The 20,430-nt window shown below is 38.0% G+C and overlaps 2 protein-coding genes across 2 annotated transcripts in view; one reads left to right on the top strand and one right to left on the bottom strand.

The window, feature by feature from the left end:
• Nucleotides 1-20,430, top strand: part of LOC306655301 (olfactory receptor 11H6-like) — a gene marked incomplete at both ends in the record, with an annotated part of 170,976 nt that overhangs the window by 123,419 nt on the left and 27,127 nt on the right. The window lies entirely within an intron of this gene.
• LOC306653394 (olfactory receptor 11G2-like) lies at nt 11,480-12,418 on the bottom strand (the record flags this gene model as incomplete). The annotated part of the gene is made up of 1 exon (XM_079126400.1): nt 11,480-12,418. One exon carries the CDS (start codon nt 12,416-12,418, stop codon nt 11,480-11,482), a length of 939 nt encoding a protein of 312 aa, XP_078982526.1.

Below are 20,430 nucleotides of genomic sequence, written 5' to 3'. Positions count from 1 at the left end.
ACTAGACAAAGGTGCCATGAACTACATTGGAGAAAAGATAGCCTTTGCAACCAATGGTACTGGGAAAACTGGAAATCCATATGTAGCACAATGAAATCAAAACCCTATCCCTCACCCTGCCCAAAACTCAACTAAAAGTGGATCAAGGACCTAGGCATTAGACTAGAGACACTGAGCCTACTAGAAGAAAAGTTAGGCCCAACTCTCCATCATGTCAGCTTAGGAACCAACATCCTCAATAAGATTCCTAAAGCACAAGAAGTAAAATCAAGAATCAATAAATAGTTAGGTAAAAGCTTCTTCACAGCAAAAGAAAAAGAATGTGAACAGAGAGCTTACAGAATGGGAAATAATCTTAACCACCTGCACCTCAGATAGAGCATTAATCTCCAGAATATACAAAGAACCCAAAAAACTTAACACCATAAAAAACAAGTAATCCAATCAATAAATGGCAATTGAACTGAACAGACACTTCATAAAAGAAGAAATTATGATTTTTAAATTAAAAATATTACCATACACAAAAACCAAAAAAAAAAAAAAGCAAAACAAAATGCACAATTGTGAATTTCAAATAATTCTCAGCAGGTAATATTCTGATCAATTCTAATCAAATCTATGCTAATATTCCATTCTAAGGAATTCTATGAAATCATTTATTCTACATATTTTTAATATAATTTTATTTTATTTTATTTTTATTGCTTGTTCTATTTAGTTACATATGACAGCAGAATGCATTTTGATTCTTTGTATAAAGATGGAGTACAAATTTTCATGTCTCTGGTTCTACAGTAAGTAAAGTCACACCATTCATGTAATCATACATGTACATAGGATAATGTCTGTCTCATTCCATCATCTTTTCTACCCCCAGTCCTCCCCTCCCCTCCCCTCATTTCCCTCTACACAATCCAAACTTCCTCGATTCTTCCCTTTGAGCATGAAGGGGTAATGTATTTTTTCAAATGCTTTTTCTGCATCTATTGAAATGATCATAAGATGCTTTTTTTTAATTAAAAATCATAAATTTACATGGAGCAATGTTGTTTGATTCATTCTGTATTTTCCCTTCCCCCCCACCCCTCCCACACCTCTTTTCCCTCTATACAGTCCTTCCTTCCTCCATTCTTACCACGCTCCTTATCCCTAACCCTAAACCTAACCCTAATCCTAACACTAACCCAACCTACCCCCCATTATATGTCCTCATCTGCTTATCAGCGAGATCGTTTGTCCGTTAGTTTTTTGAGATTGGCTTATCTCACTTAGCGTGATATCCTCCGATTTCATCCATTTGCCTGCAAATGCCATAATTTTATCATTCTTCATGGCTGAGTAATATTCCATTGTATATATATGCCACAGTTTCTTTATCCATTCATCAACTGAAGGGCATCTAGGTTGGTTCCACAATCTGGCTATGATTAATTGAGCAGCATTGAACATTGATATGGCTGTATCTCTGTAGAATTCTGATTTTAAGTCCTTCGGGTATAGGCCAAGGAGTGGGATAGCTGGGTCAAATGGTGCTTCCATTCCAAGCTTTCTGAGAAATCTCCATACTGCTTTCCAGAGTGGCTGCACTAATTTGTAACCCCACCAGCAACGTATGAGTGTACCTTTTTCCCCACATCCTCACCAACACCTATTGTTGCTTGTGTTCTTGATAATCGCCATTCTAAATGGGGTGAGATGAAATCTTAGGGTAGTTTTGATTTCCATTTCTCTTATTACTAAAGATGGTGAACATTTTTTCATATATCTGTTGATTGCTTGTACATCTTCTTCTATGAAGTGTCTGTTCATTTCCTTAGCCAATTTGTTGATTGGATTATTGTATTCTTGGTGTAGAGTTTTTGAGATTTTTATAGATTCTGGAAACTAGTGCTCTATCTGAAGTATGAGTGGCAAAGATATCCTCCCACTCTGTAGGCTCTCTCTTCACATTACTGATAGTTTCCTTTGCTGAGAAAAAGCTTTTTAGTTTGAATCTATCCCAGTGGTTGATTCTAGCTTTTATTTCTTGTGCTATGGGAGTCCTGTTAAGGAAGTCTGATCCTAAGCCAACAAGTTGAAGGTTTGGACCTACTTTTTATTCTATAATCTGCAGTGTCTATGGTCTGATTCTGAGGTCCGTGATCTATTTTGAGTTGAGTTTTGTGCAGGGTGAGAGATAGAGGTTTCTTTTCATTCTGTTGCATATGGATTTTCAGTTTTGCCAGCACTATTTGTTGAAGAGGCTATCTTTTCTCCATTGCATATTTTTGGCACCTTTGTCTAGTATGAGAAAATTGTATTTATTTGGGTTTGTGTCCGTGTCCTCTGTTCTGTACCATTGATCTACCTGTCTATTTTGGTACCAATACCATGCCGTTTTTGTTACTATTGCTTTGTAGTAGAGTTGAAGATCTGGTATTGCAATACCCCCTGTTTCACTCTTCCTGCTAAGGATTGCTTTAGCTATTCTGGGTTTCTTATTCTTCCAGATGAATTTCATAATTGCTTGCTCTATTTCTGTAAGGTACACAATTGGGATTTTAATTGGAATTGCATTGAATTTGTATAGCACTTTAGGTAGTATGGCCATTTTGACAATATTAATTCTTCCTATCCAAGAACATGGGAGATCTTTCCATCTTCTAAGGTTTTCTTTAATTTCTTTCTTTAGTGTTGTATAGTTCTCATTGTAGAGGTCTTTCACCACTTTTGTGAGATTGATTCCCAAGTATTTTATTTTTTTCGAGGCTATTGTGAATGGGGTAGTTTTCCTAATTTCTCTTTCTGAAGATTCATCACTTATGTATAAAAATGCGTTGGATTTATGAGCATTGATATTGTAATCTGCTACTTTACTGAATTCACTTATGAGTTCTAAGAGTTTTCTGGTGAATTTCCAGGTTCCTCTAAATATATAATCATGTCATCAGCAAATAGGGATAGTTTGAGTTCTTCTTTTCCAATTCGTATCCCTTTAATTTCTTTGGTTTGTCTAATTGCTCTGCCTAGAGTTTCAAGGACGATGTTGACTAGAAGTGGTGAAAGAGGGCATCCCTGCCTTGTTCCAATTTTTAGGGGGAATGCTTTCAGTTTTTCACCATTTACAAGGATATTGGCCATGGGCTTAGCGGAGATGGTTTATACAATGTTAAGGAATGTTCCCACTACCCCGATTTTTTCTAGTGTTTTGAGCATGAAGGGATGCTGTATTTTATCAAATGCTTTTTCTGCATCTATTGAAATAATCATGTGATTCTTAACTTTTAGTCTGTTGATATGGTGAATGACATTTATTGATTTTTGGATGTTGAACCAACCTTGCATCCCTGGGATAAAACCCACTTGATCGTGGTGCACTATCTTTTTAATATATTTTTGTATGCAATTTGCTAAAATTTTGTTGAGAATTTTTGCGTCAATGTTCATTAAGGATATTCGTCTGAAATTTTCTTTCCTCGATGTGTCTCTCTCTGGTTTAGGTATCAGGGTGATATTGGCTTCATAGAATGAGTTTGGGAGGGTTCCCTCCTCTTCTATTTTATGGAATACTTTGAGAACTTCTTTAAAGGTTTTGTAGAACTCGACTGAGAACCTATCTAGTCCCGGACTTTTCTTTGTTGGTAGACTTTTGATGACCTCTTCTATTTCATTGCTTGAAATTGATTTATTTAAGTTGTGTATGTCCTCCTGGTTCATTTTAGGTAATTCATATGTCTCTAGAAACTTGTTGATGTCTTCGAGGTTTTCTGTTTTGTTGGAGTATAGATTTTCAAAATAGCTTCTAATTATGTTTTGTATTTCACTCGTGTCTGTTGTGATATTTCCTTGTTCATTCTGAATTTTAGTAACTTGAGTTTTCTCCCTCTTTCTCTTTGTTAGTGTGGCTAAGGGTTTATCAATTTTGGTTTTTTTTCAAAGAACCAACTATTTATTTTGTTAATTTTTCCGATTATTTCTTTTGTTTCAATTTCGTTGATTTCGACTCTGATTTTAACTACTTCCTGTCTTCTACTACTTTTGGTATTGGTCTGCTCTTCTTTTTCTAGGGCTTTGAGCTGTACTGTTAAGTCACTTATTTGTTGATATCTACTTCTTTTGTTTAATACACCCCATGAAATAAATCTTCCTCTAAGTACTGCTTTCATAGTGTCCCAGAGATTTTAATATGTGTCTTTGTTCTCATTTCCTTTAAGAATTTTTTTATTTCCCTCCTGATGTCTTCTGTTATCCATTCATCATATAATAATGTATTATTTAATCTCCAAGTATTGAAGAAGTTTCTGGTTTTTATTCTGTCATTTATTTCTAATTTCAATCCATTATGATCTGATAGAGTACAAGGTAGTATCTCTATCATCTTGTATTTGCTAATAGTAGATTTGTGGCATAAAACATGGTCTATTTTAGAGAAGGATCCATGTGCTGCTGAGAAGAAGGTGTATTCATTCTTTGTTGGATCGTATATTCTATATAAGTCGGTCAAGTCTAATTGTTGATTGTGTTACTGAGATCTATTGTTTCTTTGCTCAATTTTTGTTTGGAAGATCTATCCAGCAGTGAGAGAGGTGTGTTAAAATCGCCTAGTATTATTGTGTTGTGGTCTAGTTGATTTCTGGAATTGAGAAGGATTTGTTTGACATACATGGATGAGCCAATGTTCAGGGCATAAATATTTAGGGTTGTTATGTCTTGCTGATTGATGCTTCCCTTAAGCAGTATATAATGTCCTTCTTTATCCCTTCTGACTAGTTTTGGCTTGAAGTCCACATTATCTGAAATGAGGATGGATACTCCAGCTTTTTTGCTGTGTCCGTGTGCATGGTATGTTTTTTCCCATCCTTTTACCTTTAGTCTATGGGTATCTCTTTCTATGAGATGAGTCTCTTGCAGGCAGCATATTGTTGGATTTTTCTTTTTAATCCAATCTGCCAGTCTATGTCTTTTGATTGATGAGTTCAGGCCATTAACGTTCAGGGTTATTATTGTGATATGATTTGTATTCCCAGTCATTTAACTCATTTTTGTTTTTTTGACATGATTTGGTTTCTCCTTTATTTGGCTATTCCTTTAGGCTAGTTCCTCCCATTGCTGATTTGCATCGTTGTTTTTCATCTCTTCCTCATGGAATATTTTGCTGAGAATGTTCTGTAATGCCGGCTTTATTTTTGTAAATTCTTTTAGTTTTTGTTTATCATGGAAGGATCTTGTTTCATCATCAAATCTGAAAGTAAGTTTTGCTGTGTATAAGATTCTTGGTTGGTATCCGTTTTCTTTCAGGGGTTGGTAAATGTTGTTCCAGGCCCTTCTAGCTTTTAGGGTCTGGATTGAAAAATCTGCTGATATTCTTATTGGTTTCCCCCTGAATGTAATTTGATTCTTTTCTCTCGTGGCCTTTAAAATTCTGTCTTTATTTTGTATGTTAGGTATTTTCATAATAATGTGCCTTGGTGTGAGTCTGTTGTAATTTTGTATCTTTGGAGTCCTATAAGCCTCTTTTACTTGGTTTTCCATTTCATTCTTCAGATTTGGGAAATTTTCTGATATTATTTCATTGAATAGATTGTTCATTCCTTTGGTTTGTTTCTCAAGCCTTCCTCAATCCCAATAATTCTTAAATTTGGCCTTTTCATGATATCCCATAATTCTTGTAGATTCTGTTCATGATTTCTTACCATCTTTTCTCTTTGGTCAACTTTGTGTTCAAGATTAAATATTTTGTCTTCAATATCTGAGGTTCTGTCTTCCAAGTGTTCTATCCTATTGGTTATGCTTTCTATGGAGTTTTTTACTTGGTTTATTGTTTCCTTCATTTCAAGGATTTCTGTTTGTTTTTGTTTTTTTTTTTTTTTTCTGTGTCTCTAACTCTTTATTGAAATGATCTCCTGCTTCCCATATTTGCTCTTTTAACTGTTGTTTGGTGCGATCATTTAATGCCTGCATTTGCTCTTTCATCTCCTGGTTTGCTTCCCTGATTGTTTTAATTATGTACATTCTGAACTCCCTTTTTGACATTTCTTCTGCTGTGCTGTCATTGAGTTTTAATGATATAGTATCTAGGTTTGTTTCGGACATTTTCCTCCCTTGTTTTCTCATATTGGTCAGATGTCAGTGGGACTCTGTGATATTGCAGATTTCCTCTATTTGCTTATAGTGTCCCTGTAGATTTCCAGTGTATCACCTCCCAGCCTTCAGTAGCCTGAAGTCTTGGAGTAACTTGCTAATGCAGTACTTCTGAAGAAAGCTGTCCCTAGCCCACTACTGGTTCCAGGGCTTGGAGCTGGCTCTGTGTGGAAAGGCTCTCACTGGGGGGCCTGCTCTGAGAAGCTGGCAGTGTGGGAGGGCCCACCACTGTAGTGCCCAGGGCTGCCTGGAGAAGACTCTAGTTGCCCTGCCCTACTCTAATTAGCTGCCCAATTCTGGGCCTCCTGCCCGAGTCGAGTTTCACCGGGTGGGGGAGACTCACCCCATGTTTCTATTTTAGTCCGTGTCTCTCAATGCCTCCCCTTCTTGAATCCTAGGTTCTGGAGCTACAGGAGATGCAGTCACCCTCTAGTCCGCCATCTTGGATTGCCCCGTTGAAAAAGCCTGCAGCCAGAGGGGGGCAGGGCCGCCTGGAGAGGTCTCTGGGTGCCCTGCCCTGGTCCCAGAGGCTGCTTGCGGGTCCAAGGTCTCCACTGGCTGGGGACTTGTGGCTGGCTCTGTGTAGAAAGGCTCTCACTGGGCGGTCTGCTCTGAGAAGCTAGCCTGGAAAGGCACTTCCCCCCAAAGCGAGCTGGGCTGCTTGGGGAAGTCCCTGGCTGCCCTGTCCTGGTCTCTGAAGCAACCTGTGGATGGGCCGGAGCTCGCCGTGCACTGGCTCAGGGACTTGGAGCTGGTTGTATGCAGAAAGACTCTCACTGGGGGGCCTGCTCTGAGAAGCTGGAGTATCTGGCCCTGTGGGAGGAGCCCACTGCCAGAGTGCTCAGGGCTGCCTGGGGGAGACTCTAGCTGCCCTGCCCTACTCTAATAAGCCTCCCGAATCTGGGCCTGCCACCTGGGCCGAGCTTCACCAGGTGAGGGAGACTCACCCCATGGATTTTTTTTTAGTTCGTGTCTCTCAATGCCTCCCCTTCTTGAATCCTGGGTTCTGGAGCGAGAGGAGATGCAGTCACCCTCTAGTCCACCATCTTGGAGCCGATCATAAGATTCTTAACTTTAAGTCTATTGATGTGATGAAATACATGTATTGATTTCCAGATGTCGAACCAACCTTGCAATCCTGGGATGAACCCCACTTGATCAAGGTGCACTATCTTTATAATATGTATTGTGTGCAATTTGCCAGAATTTTGTTAAGAATTTTTGCATCTATGTTCATCAGGGATATTGGTTTGAACTTTTCTTTCCTTGGTGTCTTTGTCTGCTTTTGATATCAGGGTGATATCAGCTTCATAGAATGAGTTTTGGACGGGTTCCCACCTTTTCTATTTCATGGAAAACTTTGAGGAGCATTGGCATTAGTTCTTCTTTGAAGGTCTTATAGCACTCAGTTGAGATTCCATCTGGTCCTGGGCTTTTCTTGATTGGTAGACTTTTGATAACTCTTCTATTTCATTGCTCAAAAATGGAGATGTAATGTTAGGTCATTTATTTGTTGACTTTTTATTCTTTTCTTGAATAGTCTCCATGCAATGAATTTTCCTCTTAGTACTGCTTTCAGAGTGTCCCAGATATTTTGATGTGTTGTATCATTGTTCTCATTTACCTCTATCAATTTTTTATCTCCTCCCTGACGTCTTCTGCTATCCATGCATCATTCAGTAGCAAATTATTTAGTCTCCAGGTGTTGGAGTAGTTTCTATTTCTTATTTTATCATTGATTTCTAATTTCATTACATTTTGATCTGATAAATTACAAGGTAGTATCTATTTTCTTTCTATTTGCTAAGAGTTGCTTTTTGACATAACATATGGTCTATTTTAGAGAACAATCCATATGCTGCTGAGAAGAAAGTGTATTAGCTCATTGATGCATAGAATATTCTATATATGTCTGTTAAGTCTAAATTATTGATTGTGTTATTGAGTTCTATGGTTTCTTCGTTCACTTTTTGTTTGGAAGATCTATCCAGTGGTGAGAGTAGTGTGTTAAAGTCACCATGTATTATTGTGTTGTGGTCTATTTGGTTCCTGAAATTGAGAAGAGTTTGTTTGGCACACATAGATGCTCCATTGTTTGGGGCACAAATATTTATGATTGTTATGTCTTGTTGATTTATGGTTCCTTTAAGCAGTATGAATTATCCTTCCTTATCCCTTCTGACTACCTTTGGTTTGAAGTCCACTTTATCTGATATGAGGATAGAAACCCACGCTTTTTGACTGAGTCTGTGTGTGTGATATGTTTTTTCCCATTCTTTCATCTTCGTCTGTGGATGTCTTTTCCTAGGAGATGAATCTTTTGAAGGCAGCATATTTTGAGGTCTCTTTTTATTAACCCAATCTGTCAGTCTATGTCTTTCAATTAATGAGGTTAGGACACTAACATTCAGGGTTATTACTGAGATATGTTTTGCAATCCCAGTCATTTTGGCTTATTTTTGGTTTTTAACTTGACTTGGTTTCTCCTTTGATTAGCTTTTCCTTTAGTGTAGTTCCTCCCTTTACTGACTTTCATTGTTGTTTTTCATTTCCTCCTATGGAATATTTTGCTGAGAATGTTTTGTAGCACAGACTTTCTATTTGTAAATTCTTCTAACTTTTGTTTATCATGGAAGGTTTTTATTTCATCATCAAATCTGAAGGTTACTTTTGCTGGGTGTAAGATTCTTGATTGGAATCCATGTTGTTTCAGAGTTTGAAATATGTTGTTCCAGACCCTCCTAGGTTTTAGGATCTGGGCTGATAAACCTACTGATATCTGCTGATATACTTATAATATATGTAATCTGATGCTTTTCTCTCACAGCCTTTAAAATCCTATCTTATTCTGTATGTTGGGCATTCTCATTATGATGTGCCTTGGTGTGAATCTACTGTAATTTTGTACATTCAGGTTCCTATAAGTCTCTCGTATTTGATTTTTCACTTCATTCTTCAAGTTTGGGAAGTTTTCTGATATTATTTCAGTGGATAGATTGTTCATTCCTTTGATTTGTATCTCTGTGCTTCCTCAATCCCAATAATTCTTAAATTTGGTCTTTTTATGTTATCCCATAATTCCTGGAGGTTCTGTTCATGACTTCTCACCATCTTCTCTGTGTGTCAACTTTATTTTCAAGATTAAATATTTTGTCTTCATTGTCTAAGGTTCTGTCTTTCAAGTGATCTAGTCTATTAGTGATGCTTTCTATTGAGCTTTTGATTTGGTTTATTGTTTCCTTCATTTCAAGGATTTGTTGTTTATTTCAGAACCTCTCTTTATTGAAATAATCTTTCACTTCCTGCATTTGCTCTTATAACTCTTTATTGAAGTGATCTTTTGTTGCCAGCATTTGCTCTCTTATATCATCCTTTACTTCATGGATTATTTTAATTATACATTCTGAACTCCTTGTCTGACATTTCTTCTACTGTGCTGTCAATGGATTCTATTAATATAGCATCTTGGTTTGTTTGGGCCACTTTCTTCCCTTGATTTTTCATGTTGTTCATGTATCTTTCCCTCTAGCTATGCAGATCTGAGGCACTGCAGTTCCCCCCTATAGGTTTATAGTGTCCCTGCTGATTTCCAATACCTCACCTTTAAGGGGGAGATTAACATTAACGGCACCCAGTGAAAACAATATGCAGTCTGAAACCAAATATTAACATGTTAACCCTATTAAGATGTTAATGGTATTGTATAAAAAGAGATGATGTATTCAATTATTGTCTTCAGCATAAACAATAGGTTTGCAATAAGGTCTACAATTTCTAATGGTGGACAAAGAGGATGGAGAGGAGTGTAAGATGTAACTATTAATGGGATAAGAAAAGAGTATATAGAAGTACTAGATAATAGGAAGAGTGAAAGCAGAAGCAAAAGAATTTGGTTGTTAGCAGGAGAAAAGAGAGAAAGAGACTCCAAAGAAACAGATAAATAAGAGGAAAATAGAATTAATAAAAACAATAAATAAAATAATAAAAGATTAAAAAATAAATACAATAAAAATAAAATAAAAAAGAATGTACAACAAAAATGTAATATACTATTCAAACCTCCCAGTCTTCAGTAGCCTGATGCATGAAAGGTACTTGATTTCAAAGATGATGGGGATGTGAGAGTGAGAAATGGAAAAAAAAAAGAAAAAAGAAAAAATGGGGAGAAGAAAAAAAGAGTCTTGAAGGAAAATTGAACAAGTGTTTCTGTTGGAGCTCAATATCATCTCTGCCTCCCTTCTCTTCTGAGGTGGGGTTGTCTTGAGTTTATTGGTAACTCCACCATCAGGATGATGAGAGTTACTAAGGTAGGAGGCAGGACTCCTGGAGGCAGGGAATAGCAATTGCCAGTCCCTCGGGAAGACTGCACCCCAGGACTGTCCTTCGGGGTCCAATCTTGTGACACAGGGGCCTGGTCTTAGTCCCTTTCCTCACTTGAGGACTCCACAATTCCTAGTCTACAACTGTATCTCTCCTGCCCTTTTGACTTCCCAATCAGGAACCCCTCTCCCTGGAGGTCCTGAGGGCTGATCTCCGGGACCCGGGTGCCTATCTTGGAAGCTGTTCCATATTGGGCAAATCAGGACCACACATTGAAAGCGGTGTGCCAGCTACATAGTTGCAGGAACTGGGCTGGTTGGTGGTTAGGGGATGGTTGGGAGACTGGGGATTGAGAAGCCAGAGGGTCCTTTTGTTGCCAAACTGGTGGAATCAGGTACTCAGTGGAGTTGTGGACCAGGCTGATGTTGGGTCCCAACAAGTGCTCCCAAGTTGTCTCTGAGATTCCAGCAGGTGCCAGGCTGGTTGGCTGGATGTACCAAGATCAAGAGACCCACACCCTTTTCCCACCTACCGACCCTTTGCAAGGCTCTTTCTTGCCTCTGCTCAAGATGGTGGCTATTAGCACACCTAGCAATGCAACCAAGCCTGAAGGGACCTTGGTTATGATCTCTCAGAACCTGGCTGTTATCCCTGGATGTAATTATCCACATCGTGAGTTAGTGGCAATAGCAGTAGCTAACCTATAGGTATGTTGATAATGAGCCTCAAGTCTCCAGCAGGTGACCCAAGATGGAAGCTGACCCAATAAAAGATGGTGGCTGTGGCAGCAGGGATAATCCAAGATGGCAGCAGAGGCGTCCTAACACATTGGTATATGGGGAGCAGAGACGCTGCTGTACAGGGTACAGCACTGGATCTATGTGGGGTGGGCCAGCACTGGAGATCCACAAGGGGCAGGTCATTCTACATCTTATACACTTTTTTTTACTTTTAAGCATAATTTTTCTTTATTCTTTACAAGATGCCTCAAAAAAGATTTTATCTCACCAAGATGTCTCCCATTTGGGAACAAATTTTATACTTTGCACATGACTTTTCTCAGAGCAGCTTTCATCTCCTTATTCCTGAGACTGTAGATCAAAGGGTTTAAAAGTGGAGTTGCAATTGAGTAGAACATGGTCACAAATTTCTGCAGGCCAGGCTGATTGGCTGCCCCTGGGCTTACATACATCACCATGATTGAGCCATAAAATAAGGATACCACTACCAGGTGGGAGGCACAGGTGGAGAAGGCTTTTCTCCTGCTTGAACCTCTGGGAACTTGAAGCACAGCTCGAAGGACCATAATATAGGACACAAGGATGTAGAACAAAGTGATGAGCAATATCACAGCACTGAAAGTGCTACAAGTCAGAGTTGTCTTGGGAACAGGGACACATGATATGGCCAGTAATGCCCCCAGGTCACACAGGTAATGATCAATGACATTTGAACCACAAAATGGAACTTGGGATATGAGGGTGGCAGGTGTCACCAACCAGAGGAAGCCACCCACCCAGCAGGCAGACACAAGAGTTCCACAGACTTTCCTGGTCATTATGACTGGATAGTGTAGTGGGCAGCAGATGGCGACATACCTATCAAATGCCATGAGGGCCAGGAAGAAAAGTTCTGTGGCACAAAGTGAGAGGAAGATGTAAAACTGTAGGATGCAGCCATTGTAAGAGATGGTCTTGGTCTTGGAGAGGAAGTTGAATAACATGTTGGGTACATTGGAATTGATATAGCAGATCTCCAGGAAAGAGAAGTTGGCCAATAAAGTATACATGGGGGTATGTAGTTGCTGGTCCCACCACACGGCACAGATAATAGCACTGTTGCCCAGCAGAGTGAAGACATAGATGACCGAGAACAAAACAAAAAGGAGAATCTCTACTTCTGGGCTGCACAGGAAACCCAGGAGAATGAATTCATGAACGTTAGCAGTGATGTTACTATTATGTGGAATGTGCATTTCCTTCTAACTGGTGACATGCACAAACACAACCAGAACTTTTTTTAACTGTCTTGTGTTTTATTGAGGTCTCCGTAAAAAAAAAAAACCCTCAATTTATTATTGGAAATAGGCAGCATTATAAGTCAAAAATAAAACAATATTAACTTTTAGTCAATGTGAGGGATTTTTATCAAAATAGTACAGTTGGAAGGCAAATATGAAAACCCTATTTGATAGTTTACTTTAAATATTTCCTCCAGAATTTTCCTTTTCAAATTTTAGCCTGTAAAAAAGAGCGAGGGGTAGGAGATAAATCTTTATTGCACTTTATTCAGCTTTATTTAACCTGAGTTCAGCTAATAAGCTAAGGAAGGAATGTTGTCCTTGAGCTAGATTTGAATTATTTCATTGCCTACACTATCATTTTTTTCAGAATTACAAGATTCATAGGTTATCCCTATTGAACTACAATATTATAAATAATTTGTAGGTCACAATAGTAATGTGCTTATTACCTAATTAGCTAAAACCCATATCCTCAGATGATTTTAGTGAGAAAGTCAATAGCTGACTTTTAAGAATTGCTATGATATTGTGTGGGTGCCTGAGAAATTTTTCAAAGAAGATTGTTGCAAAAGCTTTGGATTGATATCACCAATTCATTACTGACTCACGCAGGCTATGATATTGAATTAGAAGCTTATCAAATGAGAGTTAATAAATAATTGACCTTTAATTCACTAATCCCTAGTCTTAATTAAGGAAAGCAGCATGTGCTTTAGAACTAATATCAGTGAAGTCTTTCTCACTTTTTTTTAGGTAACAGTTTTACTGACAATTCATAAGACATAAAATTCATAAATTCAGTGTTTATATATATATATATACATTAAGTATAATATACAATATGATGTTTGTATATTCTACAAACATTACCCCAATCTAATTTTAGAACATTTTCTTCATCCCAGAATAAAACCCCACACTCATTAGTAGTCGCTTCCATTTCTCCCCTGGCCCATGGCAACCACAAATCCATCTGTTTTGATGCATCTGCATGTTCTGAACATTCCATATAAATGTAATCACACAATGCATGGGTTTTTTCACATATAATGTCTTTATGATATAGCTATGCTGTAACACTATCAGTAAATCTTCTCTTTTTTATTGCCAATAGTATTTTATTATATGGATATACCACATTTTGTTTATCCATTCATCAGCTGATGAACATTTGCATTGTTTCAACTTTTGGGCTATTATGAATAATGCTGCCAAGAACACTCATTATGTGTTTTGTGTGGACATGTGTTTCCTATTTTCTTGAGTATATGAGTGGAACTTCTGGGTCATATAATAACATTTTGAGTAACTTCAAAACTGTTTTCAAATGTTGCTGCAGTATTTTCCAATCTCACCACAGTTTACAAGGGTTCTAACTTCTCCATATCTTCCACAATATTACAATTGTTCATCTTTTGATTGCAGCAATGCTCGTGGGTGTAAAGCGAACTCACTGAGATTTTTGGTTTTCATTTCCCTAATGATCAATGATACCAAGCAGTTTTTCAAGTGTGTCTTAGTCATTTGTATATATTCTTTAGAAAAATGTCTGTCTAAATCCTTTGCCTATTTGGTTTATATCTTTACTTACTGCTCAGCCACAAGCATTCTTTTATATTCTGGATATGAGCTCAAGTGATTTCCAAAAAGTATATCAGATCTTGTCACTTGTTACTCTCTTGCTTAGTATCCTCCAATGATTTCTGAATAAGTATAGAAAAGTTCAAAATCCTCACTCTGGTTACAAAGCCCTGCATCTTCTGACGCCAGTTTGCCTCCCCAGCATCAACTCGCACTAACTTCTCACTCAGGCTGTGCATTCTAGTAAGAGCAATCTGCTTCTGCCCTGGAAATAAAGTGAGCTCGTTCATATCTCAGGACCACAGCATCAGCTGTACCACCTGTATAGTTAGCACGCTTTCCTTGATGGTATCTTCTTGTCATTCAGGCCTTAATTCAAATGTTGACTTTTCAGGCAAATTTTCCTGAAAAGAAATTCTATCTAAAGAAGTTCCCCTTGGGGACAGTAGATATATACATTCATTATTTTGATTGGGGTAATGATTTCATGGGTGTATATTTATTCAAGACTTTTTAAATTGTACACTTTAAATATATGCCATTTATTTTACATCAACTATACTTCAAGAAAGCTATTAAACTTATAGCTTCCATTATAACTATACCTTCACTGTCACTATTTTATCAGACTTTGTTTCCTAAGGAGAAATTATTTCATTTTCCTCTATAGGAATAATCTACCTAAAATGACTTTTTTGTTTTTCTCTTTTGGTGCTGGAGATTGAACCCAGGCCTTTGCTTAGGCTAAGCATGCACTCTACCACTGAGCTATATCCCCAGCACTTGAAATGGTCTTATTTCTTGATTTAAACTTCTACTCTCTCTCTCTCTTACCCCACTAGAACAAAAGTGTTATGAGGGCAAGATCACTGTCCATCACTGTCACTGAAGTATCTTCAGCTCAGCTTACAATGATGTGCTCAGTAAGTATTTGGCTAATTGAATTAACAAATAGAAGTTTACAAAAGAGATTCTGAGACAATAGGAAGGTGACTTTCTCTTCCCTTAGGTTTACCAGTACATTTTAGATTTCAGAGGATGGGATTATTATTGTTTTCCTCATTAAGAGCAGTCATCTCGAAATCTATCCTGGATGATCTCTGTCATTATCATCATCATCAACAAAAATATCATTTATGGTTCATTTAGTCTGTGGCACTATTATAACATTTTATATATATATTCTCCCATTGTTAGTGGTTGATTTTGTAATAGTATAATAATGATAATATAGTATAATGTTACTTAGTAATTATAACAAATATAGCATAACTATAAAAATAGCATCAGTAATACAATAAAAATTTATTTTAGCCCCTTCTATTTACCAGATATAATCTCATTTGTTCCTTACAATAACTTTATGAAGTAAGTATTCTTTTAAAGATGTGGAATCAGAGGTTTAGAGAGGTGAATTAATTGCTCAAACCCACATAGCTGGTAAGGCAGAGATGGATCCAAACCTGTGACTGTGTTACTTTAAAGCTCATAACTTTCCCATCTTGTTGTAGTGCTTCTGGAACATCTGTACAACACAGTGTGACCCCAGCTCATTTCAAACCCCTTAAGGCCTGAGAAAGACATTCACCTTGAGAATCTTACTACCCACAATTTGAAATGGGTTAGAGGCGAAAATAAGATAGACAAGAATTTAGTTGCCTGAGAATACATCAGGATATTTACAGCAAGGAATTTGTGCTTTATCCCAAACTTCATGTATGGCTTCATTTGACACTTACTACTTTTCTGTCAATGACTATTCTCTGAAGGCCTTGGTATGTGCCTAAGTTGCTGGTCCTCATTCCTCCCCTGCCTACTAGTGGAGTGTTCTGAGGAGGACAGGCTGACTGTGACAGAGCTAGGTGATCTCCCTCATCATCTGCGTCCTGCTTTCGAGGACCCTTACCTTTAGTGCCAGGTGACTGCAGGTTGTCCCCAAAGATCTCCAGTCCACAGGAAAGGTGACCCTGGAGTCAAAGCAGCACCAGGGATCAGGCTCCTTGCCACCCACCAAAAGTGACAAGCACCTCTGAGCCCAGAATGTCCCCTGTGGTGACCAGGCAAATGAAATGAGAGTACTTCCTGTCCCAGCTGCTGGCTTCATTCCCATTTTGAAGAGCTCGTGGGAAGGGGATGGCGAGAGGAGGCATTCAGCCCCAATCCCAGAGGAGGCTGAAGCACACCCCATTCTTCTCAGTTCCCAGCAGGCAGGACTTCAGCTGAGTCCAGCGGCCACCGGAAGTCATTCTTGCTGTCACTGCCATCAAGGCGCAGGTGGAGGCGGGCACCTATCAGTCCAGCTATTGCAGTGATACAGGTGGGTGTGGTGTTCCTGGGATCCTGTGTTTCCAATTTCAGGCTGATCTTGAACCCGTTGCTTGGAGGTGTGTAGGACAGCTAGAAGCAATGGACAGGCACTGCGACTGAGCATGCTTCTCTTGGTATTTGTCCCAGGTAAAATGACCTAGAGGTGACTCCGTGATGGAGCAGGGAAAGTCCCAAAGACTCTCGCAAGTGAAAACACTGTAGCAAACCAGCATTTCTTGAAGTTTCCTCTGTAGTAGGGCAGCCAGCGCTCCTTTGGGCCATGCAAAAAGCACTAGATGCTGTGCCCAGAACAGTGGAGTTGGCCAGCTAAGAGCAGAGAGCTCTGAAACGGAGGGTCCCCAAATAAACCTTTCCTCCCTCCATTGTTCTTGTTTGGTCTTTTGGTCACAGAAGTGAAAAAAAAAAAAAAAAAAAAACTCCAAGGCTTTTTCTTCTTGGCACTTTTCAGATGATTTACAAATTGTGGCATATTTAACTCCAGGATGTCACAGTTTCTTGATATTGAGATGCAGACTCTGATGGTGACCGTATTTGTATTTTCTAACCTCATTCCAGTTTATTACACTAGGCTGCAGTCAGTGAACCAACGACTGCTTAAGGAGTTAGGAGGCTTGGGATGTATCTTGCCCACTTCTCACAAGCCAGTTTCTCCATATGTTATTTTCTCCAACTTTTCAAGGATCTGGTTTTTGCAGAGTACCATCAGCTTTATATAATGGGAAATCGTTCTTCCTCAGCACGTTGAAGAAATCTATGGGCGCAACTGCGGGGCGGGGCGCTGGGCGACTCACTCCCTTCCCACCTCCTTGCCATCCGCTGCTCAAGGAGCAAGTCAGGACGTGGGAATGGGGAGAGCCACCTGCCCAGCCGACCGGGCTCTCGGGCTCTCGTTCACATTTGCTACAGCCTTTCAGCCCCTTTTGCAAAATTTGCCAGTTTACTGTTTTTTAGAGTATTGCTTGCTTTACTTTTTGTTTGAATAGGTTTGTCACCCATACACACTTTTTCCCTATGTATTTTACATTTTTCCCCTCATTTATCATTAAACATATAGAGTTTAGTGGGGGTAAGGGGGACGGGATGCTTGTCATCTTCATATTTTTTAGTGGAAAGTCACAGTGACTTTTTAAGAATGAAGAGTTGCCAAGTCTGGTGGCACACATCTGTTATGCCAGGGCTCAGGAGACTGAGGCAAGAGGGTTGCAAGTTCAAAGTCAGCCTCAGCAACTTAGTGAGGCCCTAAGCAACTCTGTGAGACCCTGTCTCAAAATTTTAAGAAATACAAAAAGGACTGAGGATGTGGCTCATTGGTTAAGAGTCTCTGAGTTCTATCCCCCATAAGAGGGGAAAAAGAAAGAATGAAGAATCATTACAACTCGATAGCATTTTAAAAAAAACAAACAAATGGTGCTGGGAAAACTGGAAATCCATATGCAGTAAAATGAAATTAAACACCTACCTCTCACCCTGGACAAAACTCAACTCGAAATGGATCAAGGACTTAGGAATTAGACCAGACACCCTGCCCCAAATAGAAAAAAAAGTAGGCCTGAATCTTCATCATGTTGGCTTAAGACCAGACTCCTTAATATGACTCCCAAAGCACAAGAAATTAAAGCAAGAATCATTAAATGGGATGGACTCAAACTAAAAAGCTTTTTCTCAGCAAAGGATACAATCAATAATGTGAAAAGAGAGCCTACAGAGTGGGAGAAAATCTTTTCAAAACGCACATCAGATAGAGCACTAATCTCCAAAATTTATAAAGAACTTACAAAACCTTACACCAAAAATACAAAGAAACCAATCAATAAGTGGGCTAAGGAACTAGGCAGACACTTCACAGAAAAAGATATACAGGCGATTAATAAATATATGAAAAACTGTTCAATATCTGTAGTAATTAGAGAAATGCAAATTAAAACTCTAAGATTTCATCTTACTCCAATTAGAATGGCTATTATCAAGAACACAATAATAGATGTTGGTGTGGATTTGGGGGAAAAGGCACACTTTTACATTGCTGGTAGAGTTGCAAATTGGTACAGCCACTCTGGAAAACACTGTGGAGATTCCTCAGAAAACTTGGAATGGACCCACCTTTGGACCCAGTTATCCCACTCCTCAGTTTATACCCAAAGGAATTAAAATCAGCATACTACAGTAACACAGCGATATCAATGTTTATAGCAGCTCAACTCACAATAGCTAGATTGTGAAACCAACCTAGATGCCCTTCAACAGATGAATGAATAAAGAAACTCTGGTATATATACACAATGAATATTATTCAGCCATAAAGAATAATAATATCATGGTTTTTGCATATAAATGGATGGAATTGGAGAATATCATGCCAAGTGAAATAAGACAGTCCCCAAAAACCAAAGGCCGAATGTTTTCCCTAATAAGTGAATGATGATACATAATGGGGGTGGGAGGGTGGGGGGGTGAGAGAAAAATGGAGGAATTTTAGATTATGTGGAGGGAAATGAGAGGGAGGAGGATATGAAAAATGATGGACTAAGACAGGCATCATTACCCTATGTACATGTATGATTACATGAATGGTATGAATCTACATCGTGCACAACCATAGAAATGAAATGATGTACCCCATTTGTGTACAATGAATCAAATGCAGTCTGTAAAAAATAGAAAGAAAAATTTGGTTACCGCATCATGTAACACAGGTCAAATAACAGTGATTTCCAAAATAAAGATGTTTATTACAAAAAAAAAAAGCCCAAATAACCCAATTTTTTAAATTGGCAAAAAACTTCAATAGACATTTCCCCAAATAAAATATATAAATGGCCAACAGGTACATGAAAAAATGCTCAGAATCTCTAATCAATAGGGAAATTCAAATTAAAACCTCAATGAGATATTACCTTCTACCTGTCAGGATGACTGCTATTTTAAAAATAAACAGCAACTACTGGGAGAGGATATGAAAGTTGGAAAACTTGAACACTATTAGTAGGAATACAAAATAATGGAGCCACTATGGAAAACAATATGGAGGGTTTTCAAAAAATTAAAGATAAAACTACCATAAGATCTAGCAATCACATTTATGATTACTTATCCAAAGGAATTCAAATCAGGATCTCAAAGAGGTATCTACACTCCTATGTTTATTGCAGCACTATTAACAATACCCAGTGTATGAAAAAAGTAAATGTTCATCAACAGATGGAAAGATAAAGAAAATGTGGTATAAACTATCATGGAATATTACTCGGTCATTAAAAAGAAGGAAATCCTATCACTTGTGACAACAAGAATAAAACTAGGAAATATTGTTAGGTGAAATTAGCCAGTCACAGAAGGACAGATACAACATGATTGCACCATGAGGTATAATAACGTAGTCAAATCTATGAAAATAGAATGGACATAAGAGTGGATAGTGGTTGCCAGCAGGGAAGAAAAGGAGAATTATGGAGTTGGTGTTTAGTGACCATAAAGTTTCAATTACACAGCATGAATAAGTTCTAGAGATCTGCCATGTGACCTATAATTAATAATACTGTGTTTTACCCTTAAAAATTAAGAGAATAGATTTTGTTAAGTACTCTTGCCACAAAAAAAAAAAATTAATGTCCACAAAGGCACATTCATACCAGAAGAAACTATTAAAATAAAATTTGATTTGGATAAATGACTGAAAAAACTGTGTTGATAAATTACATAGAAATAAATTAGTCCAGATCAAAATAATATCAGTATTTTTAATTACATGACAAAATTGCAAATATTTTAATCATTCTCTATAGAAAATTGATCAGGGAATTCATTTGAGCTAATGGAAGTAAATATTGAAAGTAATTTCTTATCAAGAAAAAAATAAATAAAACTACCAAGAAATAAAGAGTGGAAGGTCAGTTTTACCGCAATTAAATTATTTTAGATTATTTAAAAGAATGAAGGGTAAAAATTTAGTAAATGCTAAAATGAAATCCTAATTCCATTAAATATGAACTTTGTAACCTGAGACAAACAAATGACTTTATATCTCTGAATTTCAATTTCTTTACCTACATAATCAA

The sequence above is a fragment of the Sciurus vulgaris genome (genome assembly GCF_902686455.1).
Source record: "Sciurus vulgaris genome assembly, chromosome: 2".
Classification (NCBI taxonomy): domain Eukaryota; kingdom Metazoa; phylum Chordata; class Mammalia; order Rodentia; family Sciuridae; genus Sciurus; species Sciurus vulgaris.
This window is presented reverse-complemented; position numbering and strand designations above follow the sequence as displayed.